General features: G+C 48.8%; 1 protein-coding gene across 4 annotated transcripts in view; it reads left to right on the forward strand.

Annotated features, from left to right (window-relative positions):
• The window catches only part of PLD1 (phospholipase D1), a 66,035-nt gene extending 47,455 nt beyond the window's left edge, over positions 1–18,580 (forward strand). For all 4 annotated transcript variants that reach the window (XM_054834925.1, XM_054834923.1, XM_054834926.1 and 1 more), the window contains 8 exons: positions 3,053–3,163; positions 3,876–3,964; positions 7,048–7,161; positions 8,612–8,661; positions 9,685–9,819; positions 12,045–12,198; positions 12,847–12,961; positions 13,526–18,580. In XM_054834925.1, coding sequence (XP_054690900.1) covers positions 3,053–3,163; positions 3,876–3,964; positions 7,048–7,161; positions 8,612–8,661; positions 9,685–9,819; positions 12,045–12,198; positions 12,847–12,961; positions 13,526–13,750 — 993 coding nt within the window. In that variant the 3' untranslated portion in view covers positions 13,751–18,580. The remainder of the gene's footprint in view (positions 1–3,052; positions 3,164–3,875; positions 3,965–7,047; positions 7,162–8,611; positions 8,662–9,684; positions 9,820–12,044; positions 12,199–12,846; positions 12,962–13,525) is intronic.
• The last annotated feature ends 305 nt before the right edge of the window (positions 18,581–18,885 follow it).

Genomic DNA, 18,885 nt, shown 5'->3' on the forward strand with positions numbered 1-18,885 from the left:
GCAGCGCGCGGCCTTTTCTCCCTAGGAAAATAGGTGGGCTTGACACCAGCTCACTTTAAATACCTTGACAGGAAAGGCGAGGTGTCCAGAAAAACATCAGTGGTAAGGGAAGGCCTGTCTGGGAAACTTCAAGGTGTGTATTTGTCTTTGAGTGCCACAGCCGCGGCTTCGTTTCCTTGGGGTGCGTGCCGCAGCCATGCGATGCTGCTGCGGTGGCCGCTGAGCCACCAACGCTGGTGGCCTTGTCCTGCCACCTCCTCATCTGTCACTGGGGCTGCAGAGCTGCGCCGTGATCGGTGCTGGCTGCTGACATGATCCAGGTTAAAAATAACTTTATTTTGAGGAGGTCCAAGCTGGAACACCTTCCACCTATTGTGCTGCCCCAGCCAGCATCTTCCGACGCCTCTTCTTCCCTCCGCACGCGGACTTGAGGTTGCACCTGATGTAAGCTTTTTGGGTGATGCTGAGCCAGCTTTATAGGACAAGTCATGACACATTGTTCGGGGGTTGAGGGCAGAGGGATGATGGTTCTGTAACAGCAGGCAGCCCGGTGTGTGGGGGGAGCTGGGGTGAAGAGGAAGGCAGGGAAGGGCAGGTGGATGATGCGCTGGGAAGCCATGGTGCTAGAAAGGGATGGTCCTGAGTGATGGTGCTGTTGCGTCAGGTGGCATCCCTGGTTTGGAATACACTTGTCTCCCAGCAGTAAATTTATCTTTCAAAGCGAGGGGCTTTGGTGCTATCAAGCTCCAAATTCAGAAAAGGACATTTATTCCCTGTCCCCAGCAGCTTCAGCTATTGCTGCTGTAATGGAGGGTGTGGAAGTTACTTTGTTCAGTGCAGGGCTCAGCAGCTTATCTGGAAAAGAGAAGCGGCTCTTTGGAGCATGGACAAAGTTAACTAGCAAAAAAAAACAAAACCCAAACCAAAAAGGATTAACTATCAGTACTTTGTACACTAGGAAGCTGCAATCTGCAGCTTTCTGAAGTTTAATTCCAGATGGCGTTTGCTGGAGGTCCCCAGCCCACAGGATGTGCTTTGTGGCCCCAGACTTTCACCGCAGCAGGACAAAAGGCAGGGAAGGGGCAGCGTGGCTGCTCATCGCCGGCTGTGCCGGTGAAGCTGGAAGGGCTGCGAGCTCCTGTCCAGGCTGCAACCTGGTCTGTGTCTACAGAAGAATTAACCTGCTTTCTACCCAGAAAAGTTGTTTTTCTCTCCTTATTAATGCAAACGGTGGAATTTTCTTCAGGAGCTCTGTCTGCCGTGGTGCTTGGTGGGGTTTCAGCAGCGCCCAGCCTGGGGCGTGTGGGAGCGCACAGCATTGGATCTGCAAACCAGATGGGTGACTAGAACCAAACGGGCGTGAGCAGGGTTACCTCACAGAGCTTTATGGAAGCAAAGGGCGGTTGTTCGGGACCGGCAGAGATGGTGATGGCCCTTGCATACAGGCTGGCTCCCTTGCTCGAGCATCTGTGACCCGGCGTTCAGCCTGGGAGGCTGCAGAGTGCTCCTTCCCGTTGGCCAAGCGAGCAGCCAGAGGGGAGAGCTGCAGGATCTGTTTTTCGGTGACCTGTGGGAGAGGACTCCTCCTGTCCAGGTGAAGGGGTTAGCTCAGGAGTCGTGTGCTACTTACCGGCAATGTCCCTCAGTGCCACGTCCAGAGATGTTCTGGAGACCAGAGGATTGGTTTGGTTACAGCACTCAGCACCTGGACCAAAGGGCCAAGTCCTTATCTACTGGTATACAACTGGTAATTAATTAGCCCTTGAAAGTCCTCGGCCTTGCCACGGCCAGCAGCCTGCTTTGGTGGTGGATGGTGACGGCGATGTGACAGCAGAGTTCAGGGTGTTAGCGATGTCGGGAGGACAGGCAGAGTAACATGGAGCACAGCAGAAGCTGGACATGGGAAATGAAAAGAAATCCATTGGAGGGATTTCCAGGGGAAAGTGTGGCTCAGCCCTGGAAGAGATCAGGATTTTGCACATTCTGACACACACATTTCACAGATCCTCAGCATTTAGATCTTGTCCTGTGTCTGACTAGCCCCAGTGCTGGTATAATGGCTGTAGTGAGCTATTTTAAGGCTATTGTTTCAATGTTTTTGTCTTGACAATATTTAAAAACAGAGGCTAATCATGAGTAATTATTTCCCCTGAGCACGTACTCTGCCAACACTTAATTAAAAACTACATTTTCATCTAGGAAAACGTCACTCAGGGCATAGTGCCGTTGCTTCTTGACTCAAAGCGCGGGAGCAGGAGATGCCGCAGCATCTCTGGCTGCCGGGGACGGGAAGCTGCCTGCCACAGGGATTGCTCAGCGTGGCTGAGAGCATGAACAAAGATTGTTTCTCATATTGCTCTGGCTCTCTTGCACAAGAACTGCAGGAGGCAGGGGGAGAACGTGCCCTGGGGATCTCATGGTATCTATTTTAAAAATGAATTTCCAGTAAAAATTAATCAATTAGTATGGGCAGCTGAACTGCCATGAATTTTAAAAGTCGTATCATCACAAATTAGTAGGCTTGTGCAAGAATTTGGCAGAAGAAATAAATGACCTCGAGTGCTCAGGACAGAGTTATCAGACTGGCTGTATAATTATGTACTGCCTGGTTGTGGGAAAACCGTGTTGCCCCAGCTGGAGACCAGCTTTAAAAAGTGCTGGAGAGGAGATCACTGATTGGATGTGCACCCCTAAAACTTGGAAATTTGTTTTAAAAGCACTTTATCATAAGACCTTAACCAAGAATGAGACTTGTGTGCTGCTTCTATTGCACCTAGAGCTGCTCAGGTGGGAGGGGGCAGTAACGCAGCGATGGGACAGGGCACTTATGTTTTTAATCAAAACATTATTAAGCATTAATACTATTTTTGAGCGTCCTTTCTCCTTATTACAAATGCAGTATAAATGGTAAATGTTGCATGTATTGCCTTATGCAGTGAAATCCTGACAGGCAAACGGTGCAGGGAAGAGCATTGCATCTTAAATAATTCAGTTCAATACTGCGGTGTCCTGGACAGGGGAGAGTTGAAGGTGTTCATCTCTTGTTTTCCAGGTGATCCGTTCTGCTGCTGACTGGTCGGCCGGCATTAAATACCACGAGGAGTCCATCTACAGTGCCTATGTCAGCGTGATAGAAACCAGCAAGCACTACATATATATAGAAGTGAGTGGCAATGAGGGAAAGCAGTAGGGTCGTGATGCTCTGGGCTGGGCTCGCAGCCATCAGGAGGGTAATTCTACTTCTTGAGGTTGGGTCTTAATTTATTGTGAATTTAGCAATACAGCATTTGCGCTGAATTTTAGGGGCTGTTTCCATTGACTTCAGGGGCCTTTGGAGCAGGCTGATGGGTATGTACCCTGGTAGCTTTCTGGTCACAAGGTGGAAAAAGGTAGACCTCTCCTTTATGAGCATCTTTGCAAAATTGCCAGCAACTTCCAGGGCCTGTGCAATCATCTTCCTGTCCCCTCCGTGGCTTTGCAGCGTCCCCTGTGCGTGCCTGAACCTCCCGCACGCAGGGCTGGTCTCGCATCCGCGCAGCCTTGAGCTGCAGGAACCTCCTGTGTCGGAGCGAGTCTCAGCGCTGGCTGAACAGAGATGCTTATTCTCCTCTTTTTTTCTTCTTTTTAGCTTCTTGTTGAGGTGTTCTTTATGTGAACTTTCTAAGGACTGTGATTAATAAGGGAAAGTGCTCATTCCCTAAATGAGCACAGACACACAAATCATTTAATAATAATAATAACAGCGATCCACTCAAATGGCACACAAAGCCCAGCTATCTTTAGTTGCTCTTGGTCTGAAATAAAACATGCAAATTTTTTTTTTTCTGTTGGTCGCTGGCAGTGTCTGACAGTAGCTTTGCTTGCTTTCCCTGCAGAACCAGTTTTTTATTAGCTGTGCTGATGACAAAGTTGTCTGGAACAAGATCGGAGATGCAATTGCTCAGAGGATTCTTAAAGCTCACAGGTAACCTGTTCTTAACAAGGCAGTGAAAGTCTTCCGGGGCATTTATATGGTGTGATGCAAAATAATATCTTAATGGACACAACTGTGTAATTGTTTTTCCAATGCAGAACCGATGTGGTCAAATATCTGCTTGTGTTTGCAGCAGTGAGACTCTTTAGTGGTTTCTTTGCAGCCGGAAAGTGATTTTCTGGACTTACCCTGAAGCAAATATATTTTTCACAATGGAACTTGTTTAAAAGCAAGACCTTTATACTCAGGTTCAGTGACACTTTTGCTCCATAGCCACCCGGTACGGTAAGGCAAGTTAATGGGCAAAAAGGTTGAACTGGGATTTGTGGCCTATTTAAATTACCTATGGAGAGGATTGGCTTCAAATAGGGGAAGCAAATGTATTTTGACTGCAGGGTTCAGTTATTGTTGGAACAACTTTTTTCTGGTAAGTGCTGGAGGGTATTTACAGCCTCCAGCCATTGCAAGGGGACCATCGTTTGTTCCTGGATGGATCAAATCCAACCATGTTTTAGACACTCCTTTTACTTGAGCATGCCTACCCCTGTGTTAACATTAATACCACAGGCAGCCGCTTGTCTTCACTTTGATCCTGGACAGCCTGGCTTAAGGTTGCTCTCCTGGAGTCTCTCTTTAAGATACATATATGTCATAGTCTAAAACTGTATCCTGGTCTTGCTGGGATGATATACAGAAAACTTTACAAACATCTTCCTTTCATCTCGTGCTTTTTCACCAGGCATCAAGACATTTCTTGCGGTGATTATTTTTTCCCATATTGTGGTTGTCCAGAGCCATGCAAGGGCTGCTTTCCCAGAGGTGCTCTCTCTGGAGTTGTAAAAATTTCTCTCTCTTTGGCACTTTGAAAATTCCCATTTGGGTAAAGGCAACCAAGCAGAGACAGACAGTAGCTCCTGCGTCGCAGACACTGCGGTATGGGTGGTATCTGCAAGGCCACAGGAGCTGCCGTGAGCCTGGCTTTGTTCAGAGGAACTGTGGAAAGAGGAGCACTATTCAAATCCGGAGAGCATGGGTGTTATCTGCCATGCCATTCACAACAGGGCAGAGTAACAGGGTGGAGTTGCTTGTAATCTGTGAGCTGCAACGCATAGCCCAAATAATTGAAATTAGCTCAGGATGAAAAGATGGGGTGGATTTTCTCCCCCAGGGTAAATGAGGAGTGGTGCCAGTGCTGCTGGAAATGGCGTTGCTGATGTTTGCATTGCAACCTCGAGGCTCGCAGGCAGCCAGATGTGGCATCTCTGTGTTCCCTTGGAAAGCTGCTCTGGATTGCCTTTCCTGCCTTTGGGAACTGATTGCCATGGGCCCTTTCCATCAGTTGCCTGCTTTTAGTAATGCTACCAAGGTAGCAGCAAATTCTCCAGGTAATCTGTTAAGATTTTCCTGTTATATAAAGTTCACATAAAGGCTGTCATTCTGTCCAGACATCAAAAAAGTCTAGCACAAAAGGGAGTCACACAAATGCTTCAGTGACCCATTTTCAGATGCGATGCTTGATTCACATATGTATGACTCCGATTTTATGCCGATATTGTGCCAGCTTAATGTCAGTGATTCCTAACTGAATATAAGATTCAAACTCCGTGCACTCCAGAGTGCTTGGCATTGCCTAAGATTAAAGGTGAAGTCGAACCTAAATGGTCTGCATCGAGTGCTCGTGTTCCTAACTGCCCTGGGAAAACAGCGTAGGTGACATGCAGATGGTTAATTGTGAATTAAGTGCTTTAGTTAAGCTTGTACACTTCTCACTCTTCTAGACTAAATATTTTCCACTGATATAATTAATAGCATTCTTTTCCTGGTTTCCTCTTTTTTTCCTGGGTGGCTTTTTAACTAGTTTAATAAACACTGGGCTTAGACAAACAAGCTGCTTTTGGGGGAATGCTTTTGTTGGTAGACTTTTTTCATGATAGAAACAAGCTTGGTTTCAAAGCCTCTTGTTGCGTCCAGCTAAGACCTCATTAGCTGTTTCTGAGGTCTGCTGTCAGACTAAAGCTAGTTTACAGTGTGTAGCACAGCTCTAAGGAAGCGCTGGTTGAAATTAAAGAAACACAGGTCCTCAATGTCTCCTTTCCAGCTCAGACGAGACCCCAATTCTTCACGCTTCCTGTGCCCTTAAATCCACAGGCACAACTCGCATGAGGAAGGAATACTTTTAACAAAAACTGCAGGCTGGCTCATCTTCAGACTGCTGCTGAAATGGTTTTGTCCTGATTTAAGTGTGTTTGCCATCTAGTGGCAGCACCCTTCAATGGAGCATCCTCATCCTCGGTGCAGGCCAGGGGATTGCCAACACCCAGGGGTGCCTGGAAAGCGCTGGCAGAGCAGATGCGCCTGGCATTTGTCAGCAAAGGAACCCCAAAGGTGGGCTTTGAGAAAAGCCCCAGGCACTGCTGCGATCGTAGCTTTGGTGACCTTGGATCAGATCATGGTTAGGGTACGATTTAGTTTGTGGATGTCCAGTGGAACTGAGTTTTTGTAGGTTGTGATGTGTTGATCGAATACTCACCTTCCTGAATGATCAACGTTTTGCTTGTGCTCAGAGCTTTTTCCACCTTTTGTGATGTTTCTGACTTCTAAAACCCAGGATGTACTGGGTATGTCAGGTTAGATGTTGCTTTTCTGCCAGTGCTAGCTCTGTAATCCCTGCTGTCCTCTGCCAGGCAGTCCTACGCACCAGTCCGCACCAGTATCCGTGTGACTGGGCTGTCAGGGTGCTCAAACGAACTTTTATAGTGGCAGACATAATCTGCAAAATAATTAGCCTGCCCTCAAACTTCAGTGGAAATGTGTTTTTTTTTCCTTTAGCTGCTTTTGTTGTCTGCTGAGAGTAAATTATTCCTTCTCCCCCGAAGGTCAGAGCTGATTTGCTGATGACAGGAGATGAAGACCAGAAACTGGAAATACGCTTCACCTTGCTCCCTTAAAATTTGTGTAGTAGCCTTGGATGGAAACCGAGTCCATCAGCACAGGGAAAGTGAAACCAAGGGGCCTCACGGTGTACAAAGCTGTAACGTTTGCAGGCTAATATTCCCCCAAAACTATCGTTTCAGGGAAAACAAGCGTTTCCGAGTATACGTGGTGATCCCGCTGCTGCCTGGGTTTGAAGGAGACATTTCGACCGGCGGGGGGAATGCTCTGCAGGCCATAATGCACTTCAACTACAGGTACCGCAGGCAGCCGCGCTGCGGGCAGGGCTGTTGGAGACCTCCCCGGCCACCTCCGCCTGCTGCCGGCGATGCCCAAGGCTCCAGCTGCCATCAGCGTGGCGTCACGCTAGGCGTTGTCCACGCGGGCACACGGTGTTTGGAAAAAGAGAAGAAAGCCGTTTGTGCGGTTTTCACTTGGTGCTTTAGCTCGTTTCTTCGCTAGCCTCGGGATTTGCCTCCGGAGGAGAGGCGATGCTAGCTGCGCGGGGAGGTGCCGTGGGGAAAGCCCGGTGCTCTCTGCAGGGAAATCCCTGCCTCTGCCCTGGCACAACGGGTCCCCCGATCCCTTACGCAACCCACCCCACCCCCCAATTCCTGACTCTCAGCCGCTTTCCTTTTAGCTCATCAGAGCAGGATTTACTCACCGCTGAGGTCTCTACCCTCCTGCTCAACAGCCGTGCTCTCCTTTAGGCACTTGCCGTAGCTCTTACTGCGATTCCTCCCGGCAGCGTCCCCATCACCCTGCAGGTTCCTTAGCTCAGGGGATCCGCACCCGCTCTGTTGGGTGAAGAGCTGGGCTTTGTCTCCAAAGCTGCCTTTTCAGCCGATGTTTCGCCTGGCTCTGCCTGTTGGCCCCACGAAGGCAGCGGCATCTTCCCCGATGCTGCTCCTCTGCTCCAGGATGGAAGAGTTTTTGGGGGCACTTGCAACACAGCAGGTCTGGTGGGAAGGACTTGCAGGCAGCGGTGCTGGGTAGCCCTGCACTGGGCATGGGGCACAGGGAAAGGCAAAATGGCCCAAGACATGGTGGTTTTACTGGAAAACTGCTGTGTTATGGTATGGCCAGGGCACAGTCGATCTGTGGAGATGACTGCTACCTCCCAGTCCGCTGGTCTGCAGAGGTCCTGCCGCACCTCGGTAAGGATGAGCAGGGCAGGAGGTGCGTGCAGAAGGAACGCAGCATGTCTCCCTAAGCAGGCCCTTCTGCCTGAGCTTTCTTCTGCAAGGGCAACCCCAGGTCTTCAGAAATTGCCTATGGGTTGGGTTTTTTGAATGAGATGCCAGCTGTGGCTTTTCCAGCCCAGCCATAATCACGCAAACTCCCTGACCTGGTGTTCTGCACGTGTCAACTGATTTTGTTGGTGTCACTTCACGTTCAGAGCCGTAGCACAGGCAGTAGCAGCCCTGTTTGTAACATGTTTATCATCACTGCAGTGTGCTCTAGAAGGCAGAAATGCTCCCCAGCTCCTACACGGATTGGTATGAGCTCCTTTAGGAAATGAGCAGTCCTTGATATATCAACAGGCGTTCGGGAAAAATGTGTGCTCTGGAAGCACCGTGTTTCTTCTGCTTGCACGGGGTGTTTAAGCGGCATCTGTGTTTGCGGTTTACCTCGCCCGGTTCTGCTTCAGCATATGCCGTTGCCTCGAGTCGCGGCGGTGCTGACGGCTGCCTACCTTCTTTCCAGGACCATGTGCCGAGGAGAAAACTCAATCCTGGGCCAGCTGAAGGCAGAGGGTAAGAGCTTTATTCCTCTCCTCTACGTTGCTTAGTCGTGGGATGCTGCTGTTCGATGGATACTTCTATAACACATAAATCAAATTCTCCAGCTTCTTATTAACCTGGGCTTGCTGTGGCTGAGGGGTTCAGGGGTGGACTGGGGCATCTCACAGCAACGTGTCCTACGGGCTCGTGGGGCTGGTGAGCGACCTCCTCCCCTGCCGTCATCCCGTGGCGAGGGTCTGCGGGGTCACGCGAGCCGTGGCTGGTTGTCAGACTTCGCTCTTGGATGCAGCCCTGATCCGGAGGAGGGGAGGACCCCGGGGAGGTCACAGCAGGGTTGCAGCTGCTCAGGGTTGTGTTATTTGGAAAAAGTCCTGAGCGAGGTCATGCTTCTGGGAGCGACGAGCCCTCAGCCTGCCCTGCGAATCCCACCCTGGGTTTGTTTCTGGCAGTTGTCGAACACAGAGAGGAAAAACCTGCCAAAGCAGGACGCTGTTTCTGAGTTGCTCCCTCGCCGTGAGGATGCCTGCTTGAATTTGCTCTGCCGGGAATCGGAGCACCGTGAAAACCCACGTATCACAAATACTAGGGGCGTGCATAATGCCTCATTCGTTCTAGGTCTTTCTGTAAATCTGAACTGCAGACAAGTACATTAGGGCATATTTTCCGTACTGTGCGTGGACAAAACACCTGCTTCCAGCCTCCTTTCTGCAGGATCTGCAGAAAACCAGTCGCATAGTCCAGTTATTTTAAGATGTTCGTATCAATTGTGAGCACTTGCGTGCTGCACAAGGGAGATTGGGGCCGTTTCTCACCGAAGCGGGCAGCGGATCAGAGCAGGATCAGAGCAGCACAGAGAGCCCACAGGCAGCTTTTCAAGTCTATTTTTAAAGAAACTCATTTCCATGATCTGTTGATTATTTTTTTAAAAAGTCAAAAGTGAACTGTTACTTATGTATTTATATATCTTTATATAAAGAGGGTCTTTTCTCTCTTCCACCTCCCTCATCCCATCGGTTCTGTTCTCTTAATTTTCAGTTGGAGATAAGTGGATAAACTACATATCATTCTGTGGACTTCGAACATATGCCGAGTTGGAAGGAAAACTAGTCACGGAGCTCATCTATGTTCACAGCAAACTGCTGATTGCTGATGACAACACAGTTATAATCGGTGAGCAGGGGGCTTGCGGGACGGTTTTGGGCCGATAGATTATATCTGGATTAGTCCCTTCGCTTCTCTGCCCTGTTCTCAGCGCAGGCTGTGGTGCTGTGTGCTTTTCTATGTTGTGATTTCTTTCTTGTGAAATATTTCGCTCTTTAAAAATAAAAACAACAACAAAACAACCAAACTCATAAATTCATCAGGAGGGTAGGTAGGAGGGAGGAAAGGATTTGGAGGGCTGTCATTTAATTTGTTTTTCTAAAATGGTTTTAAATCTCTGTAACAGCGAAGAGAATCCCAGTGCAGGGAATATTGTCCATCTGTCTTGTATCAAACTCTGCTCTAGCAGGAAGACTTGTGAGACTTGTCATCTGTTCCTTAAAGAACAGAATGTGCCGTAAAATTTGGAAGGTTCGGACAACATGTGTCATTTATCAGCTCCATTTCCAAAGAATGGGGAAGTATGTTATAACGAGTAATAGATATCATTTCATCCATTTCTTTTTCCATATTTATTATGAGACCATGAAACAAAGATGACAACAGGCTCAGAGTTATGCATCGCAGCAGAAAAGCAGAATTTTAACCTGTTTCTGTAAAGAAACCCTTTTCAATCTGTTATATCAGCAACAAAAACTGCCAAAGAATAACTTAATACCAGATTTTGCAAAGCAAAATACTCCCCTCCTTCAAAGCAGCATTTCAGCCTTGGTCTCGGATGACATGCGGTTAGGTTTGTTCCTGTTGCCCTCTCGGGGTCAGATCCCATCTCTGGTACGCAGAGCAGCCCAGAGATGGTTTTATTATTACAGCAGGAGCAGTGTTGTTACAACTGTGATGGTCTGGGAGCCTGATACAGCTCTTTTTTTCTATTTTCCATGCCTATAAGCCTGTGGACTGATTTTTATACACGCATCCATGCTGGTTGGTGAGGTGATGGGGAGCCAGTGTCATCGCTTTGCCGCCTAAGAAAGAGACGGTGCATGGAAATAAAATGCTAATGGTCCCACTGTGCAGGAGAGGGAGGTGAAAGGATGGAGAGGGGGTTGGCTCGTTTTTCTTCTGGAGGTGGTAGCTCCCCTTGAGTTAATTCAGTCACTGGGAAGGCTAAATGGTTAGCTAGTACCTGGGAGTCTCTTACGGAGCTGGGGGCTGTGGCTGGAGCCTTTTTTTGATGTTTGGGCATTTCTGTGGGTTAATGACCTGATTACTTCTATCGCTGGCTGCATCTTGCTGTTCCCTTGGAGCCAAGAAGGGCTGTGGTGTCCCCCATCCCTTGCTTTGACCGCTGCAGGGGACAGACAAGCCTGTTTGGGGTGTAAAGCCTCAGCCAGCCTGAGCAATGCTGCAGGTGCCAGACCCTGCCTGGCCCATGTGGGCTGGGGAGCTCCCACCGCAGTGCGGTCACAGCTGGAGCCGCTGTGCGAGCCCAGCACCCAGACCCTTAGGTGCGCAGGGTGGTGCATTTTGGAGAGGACCCTCCATCCCTGAAAGGCACAGCCAGAGCCATACTGTAAAAATGCAACGGGGCAGAAGTCTGCTGCCCTCCAGCAGCTCTGCTGGGGACTGAAGTGGTTATTTCCCAGGGTGCGAGTGGGGAGCTGTGCACAGGACACCCGTGGGTCCCACCGCGTGTGCCCGCTGCACCCCTCTGGAAAGCACCCCTCTCCTTTCTGGGGTTTGGGTTTTACGCAGTGCGTGGTAGTGCTGCAGCAGGCGTAGGGCACGGAGTAGAGAAGAAATGTCTCCTGTGGTCGGAAGGTCCCCCAGAGCCCCGGGGTCTGCTGCTGCGTTAGCAGGGATGGTGCCTGAGCTCTGGGGTCTGCAGGCACAAAGGAGTGGTCCTGGCAGGACAGGACCATCTGGGTGCTGGTTACCCACAGCAAGGAGATGAAATCCTTCCTAGATTCCCCTCCTGAAAAACCCCTAACTTCCAAATGCAAATGAAAAACTTCCCCTTTTTACTAACGATAAGAGTGGTTTACCCATGGAGCCCATCCTGTGCTGGGTAACTTGGTATCCAAACCAAATGCAGTAAAGACCTTTGAAAGCTGTGGTGTCTTTCACCCCATCTATGGCATCTGGGACCCCTGGTCAGGGTTTTACCTAGTGAAGCCATAGGTGGTCCCCCATGGAGGCGAGGGACGCAGAGGGCCCGGGGGGCAGTGGGTGGTGATGGAGGGCGTGCAGGAGCATCTCGTGCATTGCCAGTGCTTCATTTTCCCGTTCACCAGGCTCTGCCAACATCAACGACCGCAGCATGCTGGGGAAGCGGGACAGCGAGATGGCCATCATCGTGCAGGACACCGAGACCATCCCCTCCGTGATGGACGGGGAGGTCTACAGCGCTGGGAAGTTTGCCCAGTCCCTCCGGCTGCGGTGCTTCAGGTGGGACGCGTGTGGCTGGCTGAGCGCGGGCAGCGAGCAGGGATGCAGGCAGGGCTTGCTCAGGGCTTACACCTGCCCGCAGCCTTTCAAACCAACGGGGCTGCTGCTGCCTGCTCAGGTTTAGCATTGCCTCGCCTGGATTTAGCCCAGAGTTTTGCTGCTGTTTCACTAGCGTTAGCCTTTCCCATGCCGTTCCTGTCCCCAGCTCAGCAGCTTGACTTACAAATTGTTTTGCTCCAGGATTTTGCTGGGAGAGCTCATAAACAAGACAGTGATATTTTGCCTCCAGATCCTGTTTTCACACTCTCAATTTCGGGTGGTGGTGTCTCTTTCTAATGGAAGTTTCCTCACTCGGAGCAGCCATCTGGCCCACAACACGGATGTTTTTTCATCGACCTTTTTTTTTTTTTCCCCATTTTTTTTTTCCCCACCCTGTTTCCCATCTGGACAGTTATTGCACAGAAAAAAAGGAGAAAATTGGGCAGCGTTACGGCTGACAGACTATTGCAGGGGACGGGAGCGGGAGGGCGCTGGAAGCATGCAGGATTTGGCAAGTCCCAAGAAAACTTTTCCTCCCATGGGGTTTCTCAAGAGGGGGACCACCTGGTCCTTCAGCCTCCATAAGCATCGATCTCTTTGTCTTCTCAGGGTTGTCCTTGGTGGCTCCGACCTCAGTCCGGAACACCAGGATCCCGTCTGTGACAAATTCTTCAAGGAGGTGTGGATTTCTACAGCAGCTCGCAATGCCACCATCTTCGACAAGGTGAGGAACGCGGTGCCTTTCCCTTCCTTCCTTCCCGCATGGCCACAGCAGATGCCAACGGGAGAAGCAGTGCAGGGAAGGCAAGGGCAGCAGGTCCGGCTCCTGGGGCTGGACCTTCAGAGATGCTTGGAAGGAACGAGTAGTGTTGGATGCAGGAACTGTGAAAAAGAAACCAGAGTTCGTGCATCCTCAAAGCGTGACAACAGCCCAAGAAGGTGGCAATTCTGATTTCTCCTCTTATTTGTTTCAGCTGTAGCTCCAGTGAACCGCTGCAGTGTACTTATGGCTTCTAGCTGGCCATAGCGTAACTGGAGTAGAAGCAAATTTTATTTCTGGTTTCTAATGAGCTTTTGCAGTGATCAGAAAAGGGCCTGGAGCTTCCTCTCTGCCTGCTCCAGCCATATCGCAGATGGGCACGTACCTCTTCCCTCCCTGTTCTCCAGGCTGTTAATTAACTCGCTCGCATCCCAGGGAATTTGTATTGGATGTTTTGGTCTTTCTCGGGAGCTCTGCATTGTAGTATTTCCCCCGCACTGACATGCCACTTCTTTCTGTTTTGATCAGGTTTTTCGATGCCTTCCCAGTGACCAGGTGAATAATTTAACCCAACTGCGTGATTTCATCAACAAGCCCAAATTAGCGAATGATGATCCTGCAAAAGCAGCAGAAGAATTAAAAAAGATTCGTGGCTTTTTAGTACAATTCCCCTTTCGTTTTCTGGAGGAAGAATACTTGCTTCCCTCCGTCGGAACAAAGGAGTCCATGGTACCCATGGAGGTTTGGACTTAAGAAGATGCAGACCACTTTACGTTTTAAAGTCTGGTTCTCTAGAGACAGGTTGATGAATGATACAGGATTTTGGGAAGATTTTTATTGCTAAGGGAGGCAAAGAAGATCTCCACCAAGCTAATGTGCCTTTCTTAAGGATTTTGGTGGAGGAACTTGAAGCAAATTGACACTAGCAAAGGACAGGAGCAGAAAGACTTGGAAATAATGGCAAATGAGAAGTTTAATCTCTGAAGGAGTTACTTCTTAAGACACGTTCTGAGCACCTAAAGGATGCAGGCCACTTCCTAGGACAGGAAACAAATCCCAGTCGATGTTGTTACTACTGCCAGCTGTATACCGTGGTGGCATACATACTGTGATCGTGCTGTGGCTGCGCAGGAGTTGTGGGCTGCGTGTGCTTCTGAGGCTTTCAGGCATCCTCGCCTTGGCTCGCTGGAGTCCCCCCACCATCTCACCCCCTCTCATACGCCATCAGAGCATTGTCGTGCAGCTCTGGAGCTGCCGGGAAGGGCTGTTTGGTGCTGCCTTGGGCTCTCCTACAGCTTGCCAAGTGTACGTGTTTCACTTCTTAAATGGAAACGGACTAACAATCTTCTATCAGAATCAACATTTCAGTTTCTTCTTCCCTCTGGGGGAAAAAACCCTGTTTCTAGCACAGCTAGAGCAATCAGCAGTCCTTGCATGCAGCATGGTGCTGCCTTGGTCTCGCAAAGGGCAGCCTCGATGGAGCCGGAGGTGCTGCAAATCACCGGAGTTTGCTGGCCTTTGCAGACATGCAACACGTCAGTTTGTTCAAACTGTGCGTGAAGGCTTTCTCCAGGATAGCATCAAGGTTTAAACTCAAGCTTTAGATCTCCAGAGCTGAAGGAAAATAAGGCACTGCATCTCATGGGACAGACATTTGAAAGCCACCATGGGCCAAACTAAGTTTTGCGTTCCGAGTCCTCCATTCGTGCATTTATATTGCAGTACATAGACTTTTCTTTCCATCCCTTTCCTCCCTATTTAAAAGAAGGGAAAGGCCGTTAAGCTAGAGCTGAAGCATCAGGCCAGCCATGTGCAAACAGAGCTGGCGCATCGCTTTGTAGATGGGGTGAATGCCGGGGGAAGGGGAGCAGTTAGCAAAGCCTTGTCTCTGGTCTCCTTTGCTGTTAGACCAGCCACAGTCTCGAGCTCCGTTGGGCAGGACATGGCTTCCCGAGCACAGGTAAAACTCAGCATGCCCAGTCCTGTTTTCCATTTCTGCGAGACATTTTCCAAAGCTGTTTTGCATCTCACTGTGCAGCGAAGCAGCAATTTGATTCAGCACCCCTGTGCAGAACACTACCGCTCCTGGGTCGGGACCTCACGTGGTGGGTGCTGTCCCAGCTCTTTACTCCATCCTGCAGTGAGCTTTGTCTCCTGATTTCATGTCCAGCTGCAGTCCCGGGAGAGGTGCTCCCCGGCGGGCGGCGGTGCCGTGTGGAACACTAAGAGATCAGACCGTTAGAAACACCTAACGAGAAGTTGGGAGGCTGAGCTCCTCTGCTGCCAGTGCATCCGGGGAAACCCTTGGCTAGCTGGGTTTGACCCTGTGCCCAGCTCTCCTGTCAAAAGACCAGGCGAGTTCACAAACAAGTGGGGGTTTTTTTTGTTTGTTTTTTTCCTTTTTTTGGCTCTTCCATGGGGCTCTTCGGCCCCCATGGTTTAGCCGATTGCCTTCTGTGTCTTCAGACTGAAAATAGGCGCCAGGTAATTCTGTACCTGCTGCATCACCCGAGTGAGTTAATGACCTCAGACGTCCCTCCAGGGCAGCCCGACTCAGCCCCTTCCTACAGTTTCCACTGTTTTACGCTCGTGTTTTGTAGATGCAGTTGCCAATTACACTCCTTTCTGGTTGGTGCGTCTGTGGTCTAGTTAGCCTGTTGGAAGCGCATGTGCAGCATTTTATGTGATGATCTTTGGTCCAGGGAGTCAATGCTTTTAGCTGGCATGCTGTAAGCAGATAAATATGTTCCCTTGATTTTTTTTTTTCCCCCCCCTTTAAAAAAATTGACCTGGGGTTATGCCCTGCAGAGCCAGAGCAATATGTGCCCTGACCATTTGCAATCAAGAAAGATCTAAGGTGTCTTGTTATTTCACATCAGTGCTAGTTCAGAGCTTTTATCTCTTGATATGTTTTTAGCTGGTTTAGTTTGAACAAAGCTGCTAACTTAAAAAAAAAAAAAAAATTACAGCCTGTCAGAGAATCATTGTAAGTCACACAGATCTGTATTCGCAGTTGAAAAGGAAGCATTCAACCCCATCACCCGTACGAGTGAACCTTGAAGTGCAAGACTCCTGTCATCTTCTAAGTGCTCTTATTGTCCCCGTCCTCATATTGGCAAAGATTCTTGTAATCCTTAAATTATCTTTATATTGTGTTTTAAGGTGGTAGGTAGCTAACTACTGGGGCTTCATAACGCCAGTGGCGTTAAGTCCCTCTCTGCCAGGCTGCTTTGGGGAAAAAACACCCAGGTTCTGTGATGGCTGCTGGTCCGAAATGACACAGCAGAGCCATGGAGAAAAGATTTCATAGAATCACAGAATGGTTTGGGTTGGAAGGGACCTCAAAGATCATCTAGTTCCAACCCCCCTGCTACAGATTTCATTGCCTGATTCTGTATGAAAAGGTGCTAATTAAGGTGGTCTTTCATTATTAAAATAGCAGATGGGCCTCACATTGGCTCTCTGTCCGGGAGGTTTCTCTCGATGGGAACGGAGGAGCCACACTGAACATCCCTTCCCTGTGTTGGTGCTAAATTCCGAATACCAGGAATTTAGTGGCGTTTAAATGCAAGCACGGTGTGCAAGGCAGCCTCGGCACGGTGCAGGGATAGCCCTGCATCCCCAGGGGCTCGTGGGGCCACCGAACTCCCCATGGGTACGGCACTGCACACCCCGAACAGATGATGGGGCTGGAGCCTTCCAGTGAAGGCACGGCTCTTGTTGGCACCCGCGGGCTGTGCTGTTCGGAGCTGGCTCCTTGGGGTTTATTTCTTATATTAAGAAGCCTGTGAGGTTGAACACCTTGAGAGAGTTAATTTCTGCACCTAAACAATCACTACTTCTTAGTCCGTAATACCTGTGCGGGTTTATTTTTAGTACCTTCAAACTGGAGAGGATCGCTCGCAAATATACCGTACTGTAACAAGTGATGTGGATTCAAGCACTAGCAAACCCAGAAACATGAACTGTTTCTTGTGGCATTTATTTGTTAGAACTATAGGAAATAAGATAACTTCTCCCAGGCTCAGACTTTGTTTTGTAGTTCAACCTGAGTAGAACACTCCTTTTTTTCTTTAATTTATTCCTTAACATGTGCCACTTCGAGAACTCACACTCCTTACCATCTTTTTAATAGTCTGATATTTTAAAATGTGTATTGTTGTATAGATGTTGGACTGGCTAAATGTTTCACTCTAAAGTTAATGCATGGTTTAAAAAATGAGGGATAAAATGTCATCATATGTTAAAACTTTACTAAAAACTAATTTGTAGGAGAACCACTCCAGTGCTCCGTGGCAGATGCAAAGTGCTCAGCTCAGTTTCTGGTCTCTTGGTCTCAGTTTGTTGCCTGGCTTGGCGTGGCCTCTGCTGGATTAAACCCCAAAGGCTTCATTTTCCTTTCTTTTGGTCAGGTTTCACAGCATGATTTCGCAATCCTGGTGCTGTCCCTGGGGGAGACCTCGGTGAGGGTTTTGCCTAGCTGGGACCCTGGCAGTAACAATTTACAATATCTTCCTTCCTTCCAAGGATGCATCCACGTACAATCAAGCTCAGATGTGGTTTGCTGTTGTTATTTCAGTGTAACAAGTCTTCTGTGCGCTTGCAGTTAGGACAGTCGGGGGGGTTGCAATCTGTGCACAGAGGCTGCGTGGGGGGGGGAGATTTAAATAAGAGTCTGAACGGTCCTTTCGGTTAATTCCATTTCCTTCTCCTCCTGCCGAATGGCAAGGACCAAATCCATCCTGGTCTAAAGTGACACACCTCCATCAGCTGCGGAGCTCCTGCACTGGTTTTCTGGCAGAAAGGACTTGGTCTGTGGGACGTGGTGTTGGCCAAGGCGAGGAAAGCAAGTGGTCTCCAGACCAGGTGTATGGGTAGAGGTTGGCATCTCTCGGGTGGCCCACAAGATGCGAGTACACCATCACGTTTTGTGCCACTTGTTCTGCAAATTGTTTCAAACAAGCTGAGATCCAGGAGCTTTGCAGAATTGAGGTTTAAGCCAGGAACGTAACGCCACGGCAGCGAATCAAGTTAAGCGTGCAAAATTAAGGTAGATCAAAGTGGAGCAGACCCACAAACTGTACGTCGACCACTGAATGCAATGATCTTCCCGGGGTTTTTCTTTTTTTACTATTTTTTTAAAATTTCCCTGCCTGCTTTCTTGTTGTATTTTCCAGTATTTGTGATTATTCTATTTTTAACCTTCCAGTGTGTTTTCATAAAATCTCCTCCATGTAAGTAATTCCAACTTACCTCTTTCCTGACACTTGGGAAATGAGAAAAAGTGTCAAAAGTCGCAGTTCTGGGAATGTTTTTTGGTTTTTTTTCCCCCTAAATCATGTCTCTAGCTAAATTAAGCAACGAAAGGAGAGCTTCCACTTTGGGTGTGAGTGCAGGTCTCCGTGTGTGTCTACCTTCTGACGGTGCAGTTGTGAACACTGAATATCCCTTCTGTGAAGGCTGCTGGAATTGAGTTTTGTATCCTTGTTTCTGCTAACGATCGCTTTCCTTTCCACTCCATTTGTATCTGGTAAATGAATGTGTAGTAATGGACTGAAAATACAACTGATCATCATGCCGAAACATTTGGCTTTGGTCTCATTTCTGCTTGTTTTGGGGACTGTGGCCACATCCTGCTTGTGGGCTGAGTTCTACCCTTGCCTTGCGTTGGCAGTGCTGCCCCAGCAGCCAAGGTGTGATGGGAAAAGGCCCAGGGTTTAAAAAAAAAAAAAAAAAAAAAGGCTAGACCTGAGTCATTTGGCTTTTCCTGGGAGAGAGAAATTGCGTAAAAAGAGAAAATTTGACTTCCTAAAAAAAATAAATTTTAAAATCCTGTTTTAAAGGAGTTTTAATAATCCAAAGGCATTATGAAAGGCACAGACAAAACC

This window comes from Grus americana, chromosome 9, assembly GCF_028858705.1.
Source record: "Grus americana isolate bGruAme1 chromosome 9, bGruAme1.mat, whole genome shotgun sequence".
Lineage (NCBI taxonomy): Eukaryota > Metazoa > Chordata > Aves > Gruiformes > Gruidae > Grus > Grus americana.